The 23,537-nt window shown below is 31.6% G+C and overlaps 1 protein-coding gene and 1 non-coding gene across 2 annotated transcripts; one reads left to right on the top strand and one right to left on the bottom strand.

The window, feature by feature from the left end:
• Window positions 1–814: 814 nt before the first annotated feature.
• On the bottom strand, window positions 815–3,113 carry LOC146930237 (recQ-mediated instability-like protein). Its single transcript, XM_085701833.1, has 4 exons — window positions 2,965–3,113; window positions 2,772–2,883; window positions 2,408–2,472; window positions 815–1,189 (listed from the first exon to the last, which is right to left on the bottom strand). The coding sequence occupies exons 1-4, from the start codon at window positions 3,082–3,084 to the stop codon at window positions 1,076–1,078; spliced, it is 411 nt and encodes a 136-aa protein (XP_085557959.1). The 5' UTR covers window positions 3,085–3,113; the 3' UTR covers window positions 815–1,075.
• Window positions 3,114–5,840: 2,727 nt separating this feature from the next.
• Window positions 5,841–5,942, top strand: LOC146930236 (small nucleolar RNA Z103). Its single transcript, XR_015009051.1, has one exon. It is a non-coding gene; the product is annotated as a small nucleolar RNA Z103 (small nucleolar RNA).
• Window positions 5,943–23,537: the final 17,595 nt, after the last annotated feature.

Below are 23,537 nucleotides of genomic sequence, written 5' to 3'. Positions count from 1 at the left end.
CCTGTTATTGATCTTAATATTATGGATGAATAGAATTACAATGAAAGCAAGAGCCAATATCATATTGAAAACCATGATAATATTGAGAAAGATTGTGATGAGAGTGTTGAGGTGGTTGAACATTCTCATGAATAATGACTCTGATAATGTGAGCAGGTTGGTAATAATTTTTGGGAGTATTTGCAACTTCTCCTAGATTGCATTTTTCTCTTCCATAAATAGTATACTTGGGTGATTTGAGTTGTTCATTTTGAATGAGTTGAATCCTGCATCTGACTTTATCGTTGTGGACTTCACACCATTTTTTGTTAAGTTTTTGAGTGTACTTCGGTTAGTGTTCATTGTATGTATAAAAACATTCACATATTATATATTTTTCCTTGATTTGAATTCCTGCTTTGTCAAAGTAAGCAAAAGTTGTAAGAAAAGTATTAGAGTTCGGTTATGTCAAACAATATTCAGTGCTTGTTTTATAAAGCTAGCTGAAGATGACTCTGAACTCGTACTTTAGAAGCACAGCATCCGGAAAACAAAACACAGCTTTTTTCATCTAGATTTGTATTTCCAGAATCATTCAAATGTGTATTTTCAAAATCATGTGTGACTATTAAAATACGAGCGTCTAGATTTGTATTGCTCTCATGAAATAAATAAATAGAGAAGTGAACGCGCGATCGATATACTTCTATATACTAACAAGGTTGAAATAAGAGCTTGTCAAAGCATAGCAGTTGAAGCCTTTTTGACAAGGTACTAAGCTTAACCATTACTATATCCTTCATGTTACAACAAGAATGACAATATATGATGAATCTTCAGGAATATTTCTCTCCTCTTTTCTTATGCAACCCCCTTTTGATAAGTTATTGCATATCAGTATATTTCATAAACATTGTAGTGATGAATGATGACTTTACAATGCACTTTGTTAATGTATATCACAGAATATGGAAATAGAGATGTGAATACCAATTCAATCTTTAAACAATTCCACTTTTGTGGCCAAAAGAAAGAAAGTTTCTAGATGTCAGATGCTAATCTCCAATACACATTCTCTGTCTTATTGTGTACCCTATTACATAAAGCCTTCCACAAGAGGCTGATAGAACAGTTTGTATGCCTCCATAACTTCAAGATACCACATTGCTTCTCGGTCGGGGGATGATGAAAGATCAACAATCTTGTGAACCTGTCACAACATATCAATACAGATCATGATAACTTCACCTAACGTTCATTATTTCCACTAGCAATATCAATATTATTAGGGGATTTATTATCATTGCTCAACATAACAAGTTTAGGTGGCTTAATTATTATTCAGACACAGTTTGTTGAAGAGAACTGCAAAAATAAGCTGAACAAAGAAAAGAATAAACATGAAAAGGATTTTCCAGCAAGATGAATTATAAAAACACTCTCTTTTCAACACTTTATCAATGAGCAAAACTATTTGAGGACCACACCAAATAATATTTTCTCCTTCATTCTTTGTGAGAAGTGAGGCAAACTTTGAATTTCCCCTAAGAACATGTTGTGCTTTCTGCTTCCAAAGAAACCAGTTGGATTTCATCAACAAAAGTTGAGTCTGTTTCATGTCATGTTAACTCTATGTTAATCAAACCTAGTGAAGAACAAATTCAACTTATAATATCTTGGTATTGTGTTTTATATTCCTTCTGACATCAAGACATTGTTGAGTATGAATCATATTGACTGCTAAGTGGATAGAAGCTCGAGCTCAGCTAAAAGTATAACGAGTATCGTTGAGCGAAACTATACGGTTAGAGAGGCAGACACAATTTGTTGTTTTAATGCATACTGGCATTGCCCTAATAGATAAAGATTTTCTATATTTACAAGTCTTACATGACATCATTTCACTACATTTAACATTCTCAATGAGATAGATAAATACTACAACAACAACAACAACAACAACCAAGCCTTATCCCACTAAGTGGGATCGGCTACATGAATCAAATTACGCCATAATGTTCTATCATAAACCATATTGTGATCAAACTCATTAATCTCTAGAAATTTCTTAATAGTTTCTTAGTTTTTCTAGGTCTACCTACCTCTAGTGATCCAACTATCCTCCATTTGATCTACTTTCCTTATTACAGAATCTACAGTTGTGCTCTCTACATGTCCGAACCACTTAATTCTAGTTTCCACCATCTTTTCTACTATAGGTGCCTACCCCAACTCTCTCTCTAAAGATAGGATTACCACACATTAAACCCAACATCCTCATCTACATTACGCTTTACTCAGGTGTTGGTTCTTTACCGCCCAACACTCTGTTCCATACAACATTTTGAGATTATTTTGTAATTAACTCATTTTGAGACAAACAAGTAATTAACTCAACCTTAACTGACAAACAAGCGAACACACTCACCTTGATCACAGAAGGTTCTCCCGTCGCACGTGTAGCGTACCCTCCAACTACCATCACATACATTCCTACCAATAAATCAAGTAAATAATCAAAACAAAAATGTTTAATGGACACCTGATTAATCACATGCATAATTTTGTGGTTAATTCAATTGAGTAAACAGCTAATTTATATCAAATTGTAGGTAATCATATAGTTAAATCAACCGCAATTTTAACCACAAACTAAATTAACAATCTATTCAACTGAATTAAACATAATTTTGAACATGATTAATCAGATTTTTCAACATTCAATGGAATCACACACAATGTACACAGAACAAAAATTCTTTGGTTTTGAACAGTGAAGAAACATAATTTACCAGCTTTGAATTGACGTTGACGGAACTCGCCGGAAAGAGAGAGTTCGATGATGCCGGTTCCATCGTCGAGAAGAAGAGGTCCGCTGCCCTCGTTGGAGGACACCAGAACGCCCTACGGTTAAGACATTATATAAATAAGAAACGGAGAATATTGAAAGTGAAAACGACGGCGTTTTTGAATAAGGAATGAAACCTGTAACCAAGCGCGTTGAAAGAGAATGCCGCCAAGAGTGAAGCTATGTTGAGAAGGAACTTCACGAGCGAGTTTCAGTTGTGAGCAAAATAGCTTCAACGCTGCCAAACTGTAATCCATCTCACTATCGCTCTCCTTGTGTGATTCACACTATCGCTCTCCTTGTTTGATTGGTAAACATAGTATAAGCTATGAAGCTAGATACGGATACCGGTTCGGGTACGAAACAATACGGATACGCGCATATGCGATTTTTTTTTAATTTAAGATACGATACGGCTATGATACGTTAACAAAACAAATTTATAATAAAACTCATATGTATTCAAAATACTCGAAGAAAATAAACATTGATTATAAGTCATATTATATTTTCAAATATCGGGATATCGAGAAAACATCATTAAAAGAATTTAACACAAATTTTATCTAATGTTGATTAATTGAATCATCTATCTCTCGTTATCTCCATCCACAAGAAGTATAATTTTAAGTGGTTAATCGATAAACAATTCTATTGATGCATATCTAAAATTGAATTATATACATCTCAACTGAATTTTTACAACATTGTCTCACTTTTTACCCTTCATCTTTTTCTAGGATACGTATCTGTTAGGGGTGTTCATGGTTCTAAACTGAATTGGAACTGAACCACATTAATGGATACAATTCAGTTTTTAAAACCACTTTAAAAAAAACTGGTTTATTTTTCAAACCAGTTCCAGTTCGGTTTAAAACCGGTTCTGAACCGGTTTACAGTTTTGAACCGGTTTATTTATTTCGAACCAGTTTCGAACCGATTTACCATTTTAAACCGGTTTTTGCAATCAATTAATCACTCAATTAACCCAACCAAATTTGATTAGCGTTGAAGAGTGCGTGTGAATTTGAACTCTTCAACCCGTTGCAACAAACAACACCACAAACTCAATTCGAAAACCCTACTCATCCCAAATTCAATGTCACCGGCTCCGATGCACTTACCTTCTCCGATCAACTCAGATGACACAACTCCACATTCTCCTCTCCCCTTTGCTCCTTTCAACGCCGACGCCGTCAATCCTCCTACCGCCGCAACCGCACGTGGAAGGTCGAAGCCGAGACTTGTCAAACTCAGGAAGCAATCAGCGTCACAAACTGCAAGGTCTAAGACCAGAACCACCGCCACCGCAGTTGAAAATGAAGGTTCTGGTTCCGGTTTCAATCCTTTTCGCTCCGATCAGGTAAGTGAGGGTTTTGTGTTTAGTGCTAGAAATGTGCTAGAAATCTGATTTATGCAATATATCAGATTGGAAGACCAGTGGTGTTAATTTTGTTCTCGGGATGTTAAACATTTTGCAGATAATTTTATTTTATTTTTTAAAAAAAGTTCTTAAATTCAAACCGGTTCTGAACCGGATTTAAACTGCACTGGAACTGGTTTGAAAAAGTGGTTCAGTTCAAAACTGTTTGAAATGGTTCAGTCCAAAACAGGGTTGGATGCAGTTTGGTTCATAGTTTGGTGCAGTTAACTGAATTGTTTGAACACCCCTAGTATCTGTGAAGTATCTTAGAAGTATCCTTGTGTATCTATGTGAGTATCATATAAGTATCCGATAAAATATTTTTTAAAAATTAAAATAATTAATTCTGATACTTCATGAGTACGTATCCGCGAAGTATCGGTATCCGATACGTGTAGGTCTCTGTTTTGGAGTATCCGGGCTTCATAGAGTATAAGTTAAAATTTAGTCGATTATTCAAGAACAAAATTATTTGATTGCTTGAATGGTAATAAAATTATGACTTAAACGCATTTTTGACCCGCGTAATTTTGTTATATTTGCGATTTTGACCTTCTATTAAAAATAAATCACTTTTCAGTCGCCTAACTTTAACCCATTTTACAACTGAAAGGCCCCCTTAATTTTTGACAGAGTCAACGTCTACGTGGCTCCTCACTTAAGTGTGTTGGATGCCACGTAGGTAATTTTATATTAAAAAATAATATAAAAGCCACATATTAAAAAAAATTAAATAAATAAAAAAGAAAAAAGAAAGACGCACATGGTGACCGTGATTTTTCGTTTCGCCTCTTCTTCTCACAGCAGCTTCATCAATGGTGAAGCATTACAGACCTCCCGGGAAGAAAAAGGAAGGAAATGTCACTAGGTTTGTCACCATGACACAAGCACTCAAGCAGCTTCAAATCAGTTTACCTCTTTTCAGGAAACTGTGCATTTTGAATCACACCATTAGTGAGAGAGTGGAGATAACACCTATAGTAGAAAAATTGGTAGAAAATAAGATTAGATGGTTTGGGCATGTTGAGAGAAGACCCGTAGATGCCGTCATAAGAAGTGTATATCAGATGGAGGTAGGGGCAAACCTGAGTAGGGCAGGGTGTGGCAATAGCCACACCAGCTCAGGCCCAATTTTTTTTATTATCAGCCCAGCCCATAACTCAATTTTCATTTTCAGTATAGAAAAAAAGATTAAACATGTGTTTTCCTTTCCTTCTTCTTTTCTTTGCAAAACACGATTAACAACACACACGACAAGTTCACCACCACAACCAGTGAGTGAACCGTCGATCAGTTCTCTCCTCTCTCACCGGCCGGTCAATTTTGAAATTACTATACTGAAATTGAATAGTAGTGAGCGTAATTGAATCATGAAATTGAAATTGAATTAAGATAGTGAGAGTAGTAATGATAGCAGTACTGAAATTGAAATTGATTTTAACTTTTAGGGTTTGATTACTAAATTGATTTTATATTGTTTGAAGTTGAAATTGAATTAGGATTTTTTTTTTAACAGAGAAAGGATGTATTATTTTGTTTGTTGATTTTATATTGATAGTGTTTACTGCATACTAAGTTACAATAGCATTCTTGGGTGTGATGATTATTTCCCCAGATGATTGAATCTGAACATACTGTGCGAACTCGAACTTTCTTCTCTTTAGAGAAATCAAGACTAATAATCTGATCCGTGTGTGCAGTCTGAATAGAATACAATATGAATGATTTTGTCTGAATATCTCTAGCATCTATCTTTATATAATACAAAAGCATACCTCTATAAGCGATAGTACACGTGGCATCTTCTTGCTCTTCATCTCATTTAATGTTTTTCTGTCAACCAATCAAAATGGATATTGAATCATTTACTTTTTGTTAGCCAATCAAAATGGATCAATGACTCATTTACTTTTCATGAGCCAATTAAAATTGATAATGACATGATTTTTTTTCCTATATATAGAGACAATTTGTTTTTCATTATTTTCATCTACATCTTCCTCCCAAAAAAAATCATTGTTTTCAACCCCATTCTCTTTTCTTTTATTTGTTTATTTCTTAATGACATGTTACTTTTTATTGTGATTTCTTATGTTGCTATTTTCTACTCATATTTTCTTTTAAATTTTTCTTTTGGTGCTTTTTTCTATATTCTTTGTTTTTGACCGAATCTCTATTCATGTTTCTATTTTCTTTTGTAGATAACAAAAAAAATTTGTTTTTATGGCTCCTTTGATTTATTTAAAACAGACAATAACAAAACTAATATTTTATAATTAAAACAAATAGATATTTGAGTGGACAAAGTTAATTAATTAATGGGCGTATAAATAAAAAACAAAAACAAGACCTTGCGTTAGTGTATAATGTTTTTGGTTTTTTTAGTTTTATTTCCTTCATCCTTATGAAATATTTAAATGAATTCATACTATTATTAAAAATAATATTCTAATTAATGATTATTAAATTATTAAAAAAAATTAGAAAAAAATATTAATGTTTTATTCAACACCATATCTTTGTATTCATTCTTTTTTTTTAAGGAGCATCAATTCTATTATTAAAACTTATAATCGTAAATGGTTTAAAAACGACTCCATATTTAATTCTTTCCACAATATTCGTTCCATCCTTGACTTCTACGGAAAAACAATTCTTTTAAAACACTTCTCCAAACTTGAAAAATTAAAATTGATTGATTTTGAAATCGTAATCATAGTAATATAAAAAAATAAATATGAAAATCACTTATTTTGGCTCAAGTTGTTTATGAACTCCATCAAATGATTTTTTTTGGGAAAACTCAAATTTTAGTTACGTCACGGTTGAACTCTTCTCTTAGGAACCATAAGGTTAACAAAAAAAAAATATAAAGACACCTAAATACCCATTATTATTATTTTAGGGAATAAATGCTCATTATCATTTTCCCTAAAAATAATCATACAATATACAACAATATAATTTCCACTAAACGGTCTTTATTACTTTTCTAAAAATAATGAAATTGAATATGTCATCATATTTTTACACCTATTCGTTTTTTAAAAGATGATATTCCATAGGTTTGTACTACATATAAATTTGCTTCTATTTAATGGTGTTTTTTTTTTGTTAATGATACTAACAAAGTTTAATCTGGTTATACGATAAAGGATCAAGTTGCACTAACTTACACAAGTTAAGAGATCAATTTGACTTATTTTAAAATTAAGGGACCAAACTGAGATTTTAAAATAAGTTTATGAGTTAAATTGACCAATTTTAAAGTTATGGTACTAAATTAAACTTTAAAATTAGTTACAGGGCCAAAGTGACATTTAAGCCAAAGAAAAAAAATTAACAATACGGAAAAATCATATAATTATAGAAATAGTAATAACAACAATATTTAAAAGGAGAATTGAATGATATTATTAGTATTAATATTTGCTATCATGTTTTTTTTTAAATATGGTAACATGTCTTTAAATTTTTTTTATAAGTTAATACTAAATTACTAATAGTAGCATTACAAAGGAAGGTAGACTCAATTGGTAAAGAATTGACTTAATTGCAAGGTAATTGATTTAACTTATGGTGTGCTTGCGCGAGGACTTCTTTAGTGAATGATTTACAAGTACCTCTCTAAATGCTCTTCGAGCCATGAGATTTGTTTTGACTACCCTGATGAGCTTCCGAAGCCTAACTCATCTAAACATTTTATCATTTTTTTTAAATTGTAAATTTAAAAAAAATTAAAAATGAAAAATCTCAACTTTTTGATTCAAAATGAAAGCCTAAATTTTAGCATATTATAAAAGAAAAAAGATCAATCGAAAACATTTTTTAGGAAAGATTATTCAATAAAATGGAAAAATCATATAATTATAGAAACAATAATAATAAAGTTTTGAAGAAGAATCGAATGTTACCCAAAATTAAATTTGAGCAATAACCGGTGATTTTTTAAATTCCAATTTTACTAATTTTCTACAAAGTCTGTATTTCAAATTTTTTTAAAGTATATATGTCGTGTCCTTTTAATAGCATAATGCATGTAAAAGTCTTTTAATAACACTTTTTTTAATGCCTTTTTGTCTAATTTTATAAATAAAAATGTACATGGGATAACTCTTTAATGATCATTGCACTAACGATTTTTGAGGTATAATATTTAATGAAGTTAATAAAATAAGAAACAAAAATCATATTGACTTTATTTTTAATAAAAAAAATATGTCGACGAATGTTGATTTTGTGATAGGTATGAAATATGATTTCATCTATCTCCAATGATACTAGCCTAAATCTAAAATTTGTCTTTTTACTACTAGATTAAACCCTGAGAGTTGGAAAATCACAATTAACTAGACTAAATCCTGAGAGTTTATCATAATGTCGGGATTTCCAGTGGAGCCTACATTGGGTTGGGTAATCATGTTAGGTCAATAGCAATCACGCAAGTTAATTTGACACTACATCTTCACGCAGAACCTTAAAGCCCTAGACATATGGGTAATCTCATTTATATGTTGATCAAATTCTACTCTTTCTTCCGATATGTAGAACGTTAACTCACACTTCATACATTAACGTATTTTAATCAAGTGTGTGAATTTATGCATTCATAATTATGTGACGTAGTCATAAAAAGTAAAATAGAGACACAAACATGTTCAAAAATGTGGGTTAGTGGTGATTTCATGGATGTAGGTTTACGCTCCTTTCTTTCATGAGAAGGGATAAATGAAATTAGAAGCAAAGTGAATACGAAAAAGTACATTGATTATGAGAGAAATGATAAGAGAAAAAGATATGCAATGGGTTTTCTGTCATGAGTTGGAACCTTTAAATCCAAAGTTTTTCTTTTTACCACTAGATTAAACCCTTAGAGTCGGAAAATCACAATGAAGTAGAAAATGCATTTTTAATTCAAATTAATCATGATAAATAGCATATTCATTATACATGAACCATCTCTCATCTTGGTTTTTCACTGAAAAAAGTTTATTGTTTTAATTGTTCTTGATTATTGAAATTACATTATGAAACACATTTTTCAAAAGTTGTTGGTAATTTTATGAGTTTCTTGAAAGGGTTGAGAATTTCTCGATAATTAATTTACCAAAATATTAGACTCAATTAAAAACAAACCACATCATTTAAAAATGTATAATAAACATGTATGTTGTCAACTTAACATAACATAAAAGTGCTTTTCTAAGGTTAAATCCTACCAAAGACCAAAAATAAAAGAATTTGAAATAATACAAGTTGAATGAAATAAATGGTATGAAAGAGAACAACATGGAAAAACTTAAATTTCATATTTTCTAGAAGAAGAATTAGACTAAACCAAAAAAAGTGTTATATCATTTTAAATTTTTTAATAAGCATGTATTTTATCAACTTAGCATAATACATCTGCATTTGTCTAATGTAAAATCCCATCAAATGCCAAAAGTAAATGAATTTGAAAAAAAAATATTAAGTTTGAATAAAAAATATAGCATTAAAGCGAATGACATCTACTATCTAAAATTTAAGATAAAAAAAAATCAAACAAATGACATTCAAAAACTAACAAATCAGTTTATCATAATGTTAGGCCTTCCAATAGAGCCTACATTAGGTTGGATAATCATGTTATGTTAATAGCAACCAAACAAGTTAGATTGACACTACGTCTTCACAAAAAACCTTAAGGCACTAGGTAAATGGGTCATCTCATTTCTATCTTGATCAAAATCTACTCTTTCATCCAATATGTAGAATGTTTTTTTTGAGGGAATCCAATATGTAGAATGTTAACTCACACTTGAAAATGTTACCATATTTTAACCAACTGTGTGATTACATGTGTTCTTAATTATGTGACACGGTCATGGAAAGTAAAATAGAGACACAACATGTTTAAAAATTTGGGTTGATGATTATTTCGTGGATGTATGTTTATGTTCCTTTCTTTCACGAGAAGAGATAAAGAAAATTAGAAGAAACACAATGAATACGAAAAAGGACATTGGATATGAGAGAAAAAAATATGCAGTGTGTTTTGTCCATAAGAGAGTAGTGAATAATACAAGTTGTCGTTAATTTTATAGATTTGTTGAAGGAATTGAGGAATCTTGAGTAATTATTTTACCAACAAATTAGACTTAATTAAAAAAACTCAATATAATTTTAAAATGTTTAATAAGCATGTATTTTCTAAACTCAACATAACACATCTGCATTTTTCGATTATTACATCCCACCTAATATCAAAATTAAAGGAATTTAAAATAATAGAAGTTGAATAAAAATATAGTATGAAAATGAATTTTAACATAAGAGAAATGGTAAGGGAAAAAAATTAAGGAGTGTGTGCTTTGTCTGTGAAAGTATACGGAATATATTGAGTTGTTGGGGGACTACCGGGGATCCAAAAACTAACAAAAAAATTCATCATAATTTTGGAACTACCAGGGAATCCTACACTGGGTGTGATTCCCACAGTATACTAGAAACCACACGAGTGAGATTGATACCACATCCTTACAAAATATCTTATAGCATCAAGTATATGAGTCTTTTTACTGATACCTTCTTCGAAATCTACTATTCCATCCAATATAGATCTTTAAGGAATTAACTAGGTATATGGGTATATCATTTAAATGTTCTTTAAAATTTACTCTAGCGTTCATGCAAAACTTTAACTCACAATTGACACATTAACATCTCTTCTTCAAGTATGAGACTCTTTGCATCTGTGATCTACCACCTTGAATCACTCCCGCTTTCCCCACAAAGTTGAATCGAATAGAGAGGAACCACACAAATAAGAATGATACCACATTTTCACCCAATATTTTAAGGCACTAAGTGTATGAATTTTTTCACTTATATGTTGTTCAACCTTCAATCCTCTACTCAATGTTAGACTATAACTTACATTTGATACATCACAACATTATCTCCCTCAAATATGAAAAAATTCTAGCCCGTGCGGGTATCCATACTAGTTTTTTTAGAATTTGATTGTTTGATTACATTATATGTCTGTTGTGCAAAAAAAAAATAGAGTTACATAGTATTCTTAAGCTTATTTATAACAAATGAAAAATAGTGCATTTTCTTTCTAATTTTGGTTGCTACAACCACTTTTTATATAATTTCTTATTAAATTTTGTATTATTTAATCATTTGACAAAAAAAATATAGCCCCACTGATATTGAAAGTCCAGGTCCGCCCCTGGATGGAGGAGAGTCAGGTCAAAATAGATAGAGGAAGACCTAGGAAAACTATAAGAGAAACCATTATAAATGATTTAGAGGTCAATGAGTTGGATTCAAATATGGTTTATGATAGAACACTATGGAGTAATTTGATTCATGTAACAGACGTCAATTAGTGGGATAATGCTTGGTTGTTGTTGTTGTATTAACTATTGATTTGCAAATAACTAATTATTTAATATATAAAGGAAAATATATAAAATGAGATAATCAATGATTAAAGATGTTATAGAAAAGGAGAAACAAAGTTATGCCATGTAATTTTACTGCCATCTCCGTTTCTAACTGGAATATCATGTAAAAAAAAAACACATTTTGACCTAAATATAAGGCATTATAAACTTTTAAATGCATTTTTCTTCAAAAAATAAAATAAATTTTTAGATGTATTTATTATTTATTATTTATTTTTTCAAATATATCATTTATTAATACTACCAAAAGAGTATAATTATACATTGAATATAAAATAGAAAAAGTTAACATTGAGTATAATTATTTTTTTGTTGATAAACTCCTTCTCTGGTCCTTATTACTTTACATATATTCTAAGCATCGAGTGTTATATGAAATTTTATGGACAAAACTACATTTAATAATTGGCGCCAATGGCATGTGTGTACTTGTGTGTATTCTCTCTCGAATGCATCAAGTGAAAGTTAGTATTAATTAGTCGTAGTAACTATACTGAATGAGGCCGAAAGTTTGACCAATTACCTTAACATCCACATTAAAACATTGCATTATTATGCTTTAAAGAGACTAGAGAATTATTAATGCTTAAAAGAGACTGTAGAAAGAATTGAATTACGTCAATGCCTTTATAGCCTTCTTACGTGGGAGGACTCAATGCATGGCACCCAATGCATGTTCATCATTCAGCGGTACCACGATTATAGGTGTGTGCAGTTGACTTGAGTTCATGGAGCAAAAGCAATTGTAACAAGTTGAAAAACAGAAATAGAGGCATGTCGCAATCAAGGTAGTTATAGTGACCCACATCAACTTGCTTCGTTACGCCAACAAATGAATGAATTGTTGATCGGGGAAGATAAATATTGGAGACAATGAACGAGCCCACACCGAACCTTAGTCTTTAGGGTGTATATTTTATTCTTTTGGAATTTTGTCATAGTAACTAAATCCAAATTGGGTAGGTTTGCAATTATTTAACCTAACAAAGTCCATCTAAAAAAATGCATTGCACACCAATTTCATTTCTATCCTCTTGCCTTTTTTTTTTTAAAGAAAATATTTTCTACCATATCAATGATCTTACGGGTTAAAGATTATTTATTGGTCTCTATTATAGTCGAGAAAGCCCGTGCGACGCATGGGTCAAAAGTCTAGTTTCTATTTACTCCATCCGTTTCAAAATGAGTGTCGTTTTAGGTGTTTACACACATATTAAGAAATGCAATGATTAAGAGAAAAAGAATGGTTATTTTACCAAATTATCCTTATTAACTATTAGTTAGTTTTAAAAGTAATACTTTGGAAGTCGTGTACAGAGTATTAATTGGAGGGTACAATTGAAAAGAAAAAGTTATTATTGCATTGGAAACTAAAAGCGACACTCATTTTGAAACAATTTTTTTTGGCTAAAGCGACATTCATTTTGAAACGGAGGGAGTACTTTTCTTATGCAAAAGTCTTAATGCTCTCATTAGACCTAGGGTTGGTGCCTGAACCTAGAAATAGAGCAAACATTTTTCCAAACGCTGCATATTGAATTTTATTCTTTTCCCCTTGGTAAGATAGATGAGATAAGACTTCATGTTTGTAGAACTACCACACTAAGAGAGAGCATGTGATGAACTTATAAGATTCATATACGACGTTGGAGCTTTTAGATGACAATTTAAGAATCCCGATTCTTTTATGTTTAAATTGCCTTTGAGAGAGTAAGCCTCTACTCTAGTATTTCGTAGATTGGCCTACTATACCGATTAGTGTTGCGTATAATTAACCTTAGAGTGATCAACAAGTAAAACTTGATAGCTAGAGAGATATACTATCCCACAAACTCACCACTTAAAAAGAACCATCGTCTTATAACCGAATGTTGATTTGTCTTTAATCCAACAAGGAAATAGAGGAGGTTCGAAGAATTCTAAATGCCGCTAAAATTCAGCAATCAAACTTGATTACTAACTCACTACTGTTTTGTGCAATCAAGTCAAACTTGCAAAATCTCCCCTAATTTACTTTCTTTATTTACTTTATTGTTTTTATTTTCTGTTATAAATAAGTAACGCTAGTTGCTTAGTTGAAACGACAATCCTTGTGAAGATGATCTTACTTATCACTTTATTATATATCTATGAACGATTTGACACACTTGACAAAATTTCCCATCACTAACTCATTGAATTTGCAATGTTTGATAAACTTAGCGGTTGAACTAGCTTATAAAAATGAATGACATAAAAATGATATATTTAATTTTTTTTTTCAATTAAGCTCGTGAAAAAGTGACAGTTACCAAATGGATAATTTTTAGCCAAATGAGCTTATAAAACATATGTTATAAGCTAAAAAATACGCCTTACCAGACAACCTTAACTTGGAAGTGATAACCGATAACATATAAGTTAATTGATTAAATTTGTAGTGTTTGGGAAAATTAGTGGTTGAAGTAGCTTATAATTATGAAATGACATGATAAAAGGAATATTTAATTGATATATATATATTTTTTTTCAAATAAGATTGCATTGGTAAAATTAAGATAAAAAGTGAGAAGCTATAAGTTACCCGAAATATTTATACAAAAAATGTTTTATAACAATCCATGAGATAATAGAGGGAAAATGACAGTTATCAAACGGGTCTTTTTTAATCATATGAGTTTATAAGTTATAAGTTATAAACTATAAGCTCAAATGGTGTCTTATCAAACGGAACTGATGTAGAAAGTATGAATGGATAATAAAAGTAAAAAAAATTAATTAATATGAGGCTTTTTTCTTTGTAAATAAAAGTATCACTCAATGTGGGATGGCGGAAATATATTTAACTTTAACATTTAAAAAATAAAATCAGTTAATGTTTTCACTTATAAATTCCTATAGAAAAATTTTTATTTTTGTTTTTTTTAAGAAAAATTCCTATAGAAAATTAAACGACGGTCCTCGTGAGCTTAACTCAGTTGGTTAGGACAATGCATAAAATATGCAAGGCCCATGGTTCAAACCCCGGCCACTACCATAAACGATGAAATGGTAGTTTGGTGACCGTAGTTGTTTTTTTAGGGTTTGGTGACCGTACTTAAATTTCGAGTAATTTATATTTAACCCTATAAAAGTAATTTTTAGATCCTTGAAAAAAATAAATTGGTACAATTATCTTTTATTAAAATGTAAGTTTGAAGAAAAATTCCTATAGAAAATTAAACGATGAAATGGTAGTTTGGTGACCGTAGTTGTTTATTTTAGGGGTTGGTGACCGTACTTAAATTTCGAGTAATTTATATTTAACCCTATAAAAGTAATTTTTAGATCCTTGAAAAAAATAAATTGGTACAATTATCTTTTATTAAAATGTAAGTTTTTTAATGATGACATCGTTGCAATTTGCAAAAAAATTTGAGTGAGTTTAGATAGAAACAAGTTGTAGTTATCTTTTATTAAGAGAAAAACGCTCTGCTAGGGTTTGTCTTGCTAAATTCCAGCTCATGCGAAAATTTCCAATCTATAATAATAACAATTCAATTCCATCCGTTAAAATTCTCATGAGATAATTGTGGTTTCACTTTTATGTGCTATTGGAAAATAATGCAATAGCAATTAATTGATTGATTGGTAATTCACTTTTGTGTTTGTGCTATTTCGTTGATAATTATGTCCGGTACTATTTCTTTCGCTTCTGATTACTGCTTTGGCTGTGTTTGGTAACACAAAAAAGCTAGCTTATAGCTTGTTGGAGTAGCTTATAAGCTCGTTGGATGAAAACGTGATGTGTTTGGTAACAAGCTTTTTTCACGAGCTTATAGCTTTTTTTGAGAAGCTATTTCAAGTAGCTTTTTAGCTGATAGCTGATAGCTTTTTACATTTTCTTCCAATAATAACCTTATTATTTTATTTTTATTACTTTTGTACCCTTCAGTAAACAAAAGCAACTGTCCCACTCACTCACCACTCACTCACGTTTTGTTTTCCTCTTCTTCTCAGATATTTTTTGTCACAAACACTTCAAAGGCCGCAATTTTTTGTCACGTTTTCTTTCTTTTAAATCAATGTCTTTAAGATACACAAAGTCTAGTATAGTTCTTTACATTTGTGAAATGATAATTTAGTCACTTAAATTAACGTATATGAAGAAGGGACCAAAGACAATACGTGACTTTCATAGATTTTGATGAATATTTATTTTCAAAGGTTATATTTTTTTGGACATAATTTTGATATTTTTTAAATTAAATTGTCATGTACTTTTAGGTCATTTTATATTTATAACAGCTAATTTTACCAAACACATTGTTTTTAATAAGCGAGCTTTTCAGTTATAAGCTATCAGCCATCAGCTACCAGCTATCAGCTAACTTTTCAGCTATCAGCTAGCTTATCAGCTATCAGCTAGCTTATGGCTTCTTTTTACCAAACAGAGCCTTTGTTTTAGACCAAACACAACATTATGTAGTGAGTGTTTGATTTCACTTCTAAATACCTTAGAAGAGCCAAAATCAATTTTAACTCTATAATAAAATAATGTTTGACATTTTTTTTAAATCAAATTTAGAGACTATGCGAGTGTTTGGTTTTGGTTCTAGATGTCTTATAAGTGTTTAAGTGGAAAAAACAATGTTAACTCTATAAATTATGTTTCACATTTTTTATGAGAAATCAATTTTGAGGACTAAAAACATTTTTTTAGAATTGATTCTAACACGAAAATTCATAATTTAACTCTTTTTTACATGAATTATTAACGACAAATCACTTTATCTACAACTCCCTTTTAGTCAGAAACAATTTTACAAAATCAGTTCACCAAAAATCAATTTTTATCAAAGCATTATCATACATACACTAAAACTGATCTACTTTTTGATTTTAAAGTTGATTCTAACACACAAATTTATAATTTAACTTACTTTTAATCAGAATCAATTTTACGAAATCAATTCACTCAAAATCAATTATTGTCAAAGAAGAAGAATCAAGAAATAAAGAAATCGATTTCAAATCTGTGTGAAATGTTCAATTGAATTGTTTATTGTTGAAGAGAAGGAGTACTCACGTCAAATGTTAAATCTATAACAATATATAAAGGTAATACCTAATTTTTTTGGTCTAGATTTTTCATTATTTCAGTTAGGGAGCTTCTATTATGTTGTCGCTTTTTAACGGATTTAAATCTGTCCTTGCTATCAACCAGTCAGAATGTGATATTTTTTCAACAAGTCATGTCATCAAAGTCAATACATTTTCTCTCTTCTATCAGTCAAACCTTTTTCTATTTTTTTTTCGGTTATTCAAGTATGTTCCTACTTTTTATTATACAATTAAATCTTTTTATTATTACATGGTCGATTAAGTTTTTTTTTTGAAAGAATTGGTCATGAAAGAAGGAGGTATTGTAGGGTTTGGAGGGAACCAATAAGGAAAGATTGTTGGATAAGGAACTATTGGTAACTCTACTATCTCTATGAATAATGTTTGGTATGCTAATGGAATCAGACACAACCATCTTAGCATTAGCCAGTTTTGTGATAATGGGTGTAGAGCAGTATTTAACAAGAACACATGTACAATTATCTATGAGTCTGACCAATCCACAATATTCATAGGTCAGAGCATAGACAATATTCATAAAATAAACTTTTCTCACTCGGTTGACCAGAAGGTTGTTTGCCTTCTGTCAGTGAATGATGAAAAGTGGCTCTGGCACAAAAGATTGGAACATGCTAATCGGAGATTAATCTCTAAACTTGTCAAGTTGGAACTAGTCAAAGGACTACTAGAGCTACACTATCATTCAAATGCTCTCTGTAGAGCATGCGAAAGAGGAAAGATTGTCAAAACCTTTTTAAACCTAAAAACATTGTCTCCACCTCCAGACCTTTGGAACTACTTCACATTGATCTATTTGGACCAGTAAAAACTACATCAATCAATGGGAAGAAATAAGGGTTAGTCATTGTTGACGAATACAATAGGTGGACTTGGGTGAAATTCCTCAGAACCAAGAATGAAGCTTATGATGTGTTAAGCACCTTCTGCACACAAGTACAAGCTGAAAAGGAATTAAAAATCCTTAAAGTTAGAAGTGATCATGGATGAGAGTTTGAGAATGAGCCATTTGAATCTTTTTGTGAAAAACATGGAATATTCCATGAGTTCTCTTCTCATAGAACTCCACAACAAAATGGGGTTGTAGAAAGAAAGAACAGATCTTTATAGGAAATGGCTAAAACAATGCTACATGAAACTGACATGGCTAAGTACTTCTGGGCAGAAGCTATAAACACATCATGTTATGTACATACTAGAATCTTCATAAAATCTATTTAAACAAAACAACATATGAGCTATTCAAAGGAAGGAAACCAAGTATTGCTTATTTTCACCAATTTGGTTGTACATGCTATATTCTAAACAACAAAGTCTATATGACTAAATTTGATGCCAAGGTTCAGAAGTTTAACTTTTTAGGTTACTCTATAAGGTCAAAGACACATATAGTATATAATTCTAAAACCAAAACGGTAAAAGAATCTATACACAACGTATTTGATGACAAAAAGTATGACAACAAAATTTCAGGGGTGGTTGAAAGTTTTGTAGAAATACAGGTATCTGAAGACACACCAGAATCTACACAAGAGTCTGAACCTGTCATAGAAGCTCAAGAACCAGTTAATCCATCTGAGGTTCCAGAAACTGATGCAATCCATAAAGCAAATCCAGAAGATAAAGACTCTGAAGAGGAAGCCCATTATGATTGACAAGATGCTACTCAATCTAGAAGAACCTTCAAATACAAGTCGTCACATCCATAAGAGCTCATAATTGGAAAAAAAGATAGTCCTATGAAAACAAGATCAACATTCAGAAATGAATCTATGTTAGGACTAATCTCTCTAGTTGAGCCTACCTCCATTGATGAAGTATTGGCAGATGATGGATGGATTGTAGCCATGCAAGAAGATCTGAATCAGGTCCAAAGAAATGATGTTTAGGATCTAGTTGTCAAACCTCCACACAAGAACAACATTGGAACAAATTGGGTCTTTAGGAACAAGCTAAATGAACAAGGAGAAGTAGTCATGAACAAGGCCACAATGGTAGCACAAGGCTACAGTCAGCAGGAGAGAATTGACTACAAAGAAACATTTGCACCCGTTGCTAGGTTTGAAGCAGTAAGACTACTTCTATCTTACACTGTCAATCATGGCATCATCTTATATCAAATGGATGTTAAAAGTGCTTTTATAAATGATCTCATTTATGAAGAATTCTATGTGAAGCAACCACCAAGGCTTGAAGATTTAAAACACCCAGATTATGTTTTTAAACTTAAGAAGTCATTATATGGTCTAAAACAAGCTCCTAGAGCATGGTATGAGAGACTCAGTAACTTCTTTCTTGAAAAAGGTTTTAAAATAGGACAAGTTGATACCAATCACTTCAGAAAAATAATGACAGGTCATCTTACGTTATTGACGTTATTCTTAGCATGTTTTTCATTCAATTTTAGTAGGTTTTATCAACAAAACAGAGGAATATTAGATATGAAGCCCGGATACTCCAAAACCGAGACGTACCCGTACCGGATATGTATCGGATACCGATACTCCACGGATACTCGCTGATACGTATCCACGAAGTATCGAAATTAATTATTTTAATTTTTAATAAATATTTTATCGGATACTTATGGGATACTCCACATATACACAAAGATACTTCTAAGATACTTCACAGACACGTATCCTAGAAAAAGATGAAGAGTAAAAAAGTGAGACAATGTTGGAAAAATTCATTATAGATGTATATGACTCAATTTTAGATATGCATCAATAAAATTGTTTCTCGATGAAACACTTAAAATTATACTTCTTGTGGATGAACGTAGCGAGAGATGTGATTTAGTTAATCAACATTAGATAAAATTTGTGTTGAGTCCTTTTAATGATGTTTCTCTCAATATCCCGACATATGAAAATGTAATATAGTTTATAAGAAAACTTTCAAAAAAAATTATTTTGATCACATGTATTATTTGTAAAAAATTGTAACTTTTATAATAATATAATAATGAAGAGTCATCAATGTTAATTTTCTTCAAGTATTTTACATACATATAAGTTTTATTATAAGTTTTTGTGAACGTATCCTAAATTTTAAAAAAATCGCGTATCCGCGTACCCGTATCGTATCGTACCCGCACCCGTATCCGTATCGGGGCTTCACATTTGCCTATGATTTCGGGACATTTGTAATGTTTTCTATATTTGAGTCTGTAATTCTATTCTTCTCGAAACATAGCAATTTTAGGGTGTTCTTAATGCAATTCACGAAAAAACCAAGCAAATCAGGCAAAACAAGACATTCAAAGAGAAACAATTTTAGGGTGTTCTTAATGTAATTCAGAAGACTTTAGGGAGGGAGGTATTTTGTTCCCAAGTTCCAAGATATTTTACATTGAAGAAAACACCTCAAAAGGCGAAGAAAATAGCATTTCAGCATCAGCTATTGCACTAAAGTGCCCAGGCGCACCGGATGGGGCGCTGGGCGCCCAAAATGAGCCAAAAGGAGGACAAAAGCTCCCAGGCGCATGATGTGGGGCACCTGGCGCTTGGAGATGTAAGGCACATGCTCTTAACGCATGGCCTAGACGCCTGGTGCCTTGCGAAAAAGTCACTTTTTGTGACTTTTTCGCCCCTAGAAGCCCTTGTTTTTAGCCCAAGTTAGGTGGAAACTTTACCTATAAATATCGCCGTTCTGATTCATAGTTTCTCCTTTAGAACTGGAGAAGTTTAAGATGAATGCGATTCTAGTAGCCAAGGAGAAGTTCTATCTTCTCATATCTTTCTAGGGTATATTTTTATCTTTTTGTATTTTGTCTTAGTTATCATGTGTAACTAGAGATTTATAGGCTAGGATTCTAAGATGAACCTCTATTTGTTTTGTTGGATAATTATTTAATTTAATGTCGTTTCTTTTAGTATATTTTTTGTTCGCTATTACGTTTCATTAGGATTAGTATTTCGGTGAAGTGCACCCCTATGAGAGGGGGGGGGGGGGGGGGGGGGGATCAATTTTTGTATTAAAAGTTTGCGAAAGCATGCTTTTCTAAAATCCTTTGGAAAATGATATGTTATTGAGTTTATGCACAAGGTTCGAATGATAATAGCTACAAAATGCGATAATGCCAATTAACATGAATAAGAAATTCAAATATGAATTGTATTATGTTAATCAAAATTCAATACACTAAACAATTGAGAAAACTATAACTTTCTCAACCCAAAACTATTGATAAACAAAAACACCCTACTTGAAAGATTAACAACTTGATACATGAATGAATTATTAACACCTTGATTGCCAAGATGAATTGTGATTGAATTGAGTGTTTATAGATCTCAATCAAGAAGCAATTGAGATTAGGTTTGTACAAAGTAATAAATCACTATCATATGGTAACTAAAATTTTAAATAATTTTATGTATCAAGATACATAATTAAATTTAAGCAAAAGAACAAGGGAAAGAATAACACCGAGATTTATAGAGGTTCCCCCATTCCGTCCTTGCAAGGGGTACATCATCTCTATGTAGAAGAATACATCTATTCTACGAGCTTCCACTATGATGAAAATGTTTACAAGTGTATGATTACGAAGAATCATTTGGTTTCTAATCATCTATGCTAAGAAATTACACTAGATCCAATCTTCAAGACCTCTTGAAGTCAGACAGCCACAAGGTCTTCGAATTTCAAGCTTGTATGTAATCCCTTGATCTTATACTCTGAGAAATCGTCTTTGTTATGCCTTGGCTTTGATCCCATTGGATTTTGAATGTTTGACAAACAACCCCCATAGTTACCTTTGGAGGTGAAAAGTGCCTCCTTTTGCATAAGATGCTTGATATCGATATCTCAAATCCTACAATCGTACAAGTCCTACAACACCCTAACAATCTATGTCTCAAATCCTACAAGATATCGATCCCACAGGGACATGGGAGCTATAACTATATATCTTTCTAGCAGAAAACTTGTTTGCAAGAAAATAAAATAAATCATTTGTCACAACCGTACATATAAAAGTTGAAGGTTGGAAAAACAATTAAAAAGATTTAGAAATTATCAAAGTTAAAAGGGTAGTATAAACTATATTAAGTTATGACATAGCTTTCCTATGATTTACAAAGTTATAGTTTTCTACGACTTTCTGGCAACCTGGTGGCCACTGGGAGTGTTGTGCACTCAGCCTTCACGTTAAGCCTGTGAAGAGATACCTTTCGGTGTACAATCACACAAAACTTAACATGCAACGTTGTTGGGTTAGGATCTCAACATTTCCCACCGAAATGTTATTCTACTAAGCCTTTGTCCTATGGCAATTGTCCTATCTAGATTTCAGTGCATGAAGCCTCCTCAAAGATCTAGTTAACATTTAAGCAGTCTCACTTGATCTCTTCACCTTATGATGCATAGGGACACATTCATATAAAACAAACATGTTCCATTCCCATACCCTATTGATACTAGGTAACTATTGATGAGATAAATCCGCAAGTGCACGATTTATCTAAGTAGTAGAAAAGAGAGTATCTCCGATAGGGAGTTGCTAAATTCAATTAACCTTTAACAATGATCAGAAGAAAGTTCAAGATGAAAAGTTGGGATTTTTAACGGTTTAGAAAATAATAATAAAAAGTGCCTTGAGATTATTGGTTCATCTAAATAACAAGTCCTTCATAAACAAACCCTGAACCATAATTTTATATTGGACCCAATTTCTAAAGACAAGTTTCTCTTAAGCCTATCACATCTCCTTTCGGTCTCAGTGAGTGTGTTCCTCTAGCAATCACGCCTATTCTCATGGTTGATTGCTATTGGAATCCTTGAAGAACGAAACTTTATTTGTCTCAAGGTTTGCTAGACTATTCTCATGTTTCGCAATCCTTGTCTAATTTCACTTGTTCCAATATTAAAACTTCATCTTTCGATCCATCGCTTAATATTTGTGATGTTCGCTGTCGCTTTATGAGTTTGATATTTGTTAATTCATTATAACAACAGTGAAATTAGATTAGAAAGTAGATTTATATAAAATTAGGGTTCAAGGCTTGGTTTGATTAGGATTATGTCATTTAGACTTATCCAACAATCCCAAGACAAGAAGAGTCTACTCACTCATGTTCATTGTAGACATAGAAGAGAAGAAGGAGAAGAACATAAAATAAAATAATAAAGAGAAGAACTTTTATTAAGATAAAACAATTATCACTATTGAATTCTAAGAACAAAAGATGAATTGTTGTGATAGCTAGCTACTCTATTTATAGTTTACAACGACTTAAGCCCTAAGAAATACATCATTAGAATGTTCCACAAGAAACCACAGGCTTTTAGGTAGCTTGTTTTTGAAGCAGAAGCAGCAAAAGAGAATCATGTGAGCTGGCACGACCGTGTGGCTGGTGGCACGGGCCGTGCCAAGCTTCTGACTTGGGGACTCCATATTTTTGTACCAAATCTTCATATTTTTGTCCCGATACAGCTCCAAATCCCTTTCTTTTGCTCCAAGACTGAATCTTTCAATTATTTGTTCCTGAAATTAAATAACTTACAATTGAAGTAAAATAGTTCTAAAAAGGAAATAATATTGAATAAAACGAAATGAAATATAATTAAAACGGATTCAAATGTTATATTAAAAACACTAATTATTGACTCATCAACTATATTATTAGAAGTAAAAGTGATAAATTATCACTTCTTAAGATTTTAAGTTAAACCTGTTTGTTTGAAAGAAGCACAGAGCTATAACTTTATACATCGCAAGTAA

Source organism: Medicago sativa, chromosome 4 (assembly GCF_051527215.1).
Source record: "Medicago sativa cultivar Bolivia chromosome 4, Bolivia_mono, whole genome shotgun sequence".
Classification (NCBI taxonomy): Eukaryota; Viridiplantae; Streptophyta; class Magnoliopsida; order Fabales; family Fabaceae; genus Medicago; species Medicago sativa.
The sequence above is the reverse complement of the archived record's forward strand: the minus strand, read 5'-3'. Positions and strand labels throughout refer to the sequence as shown.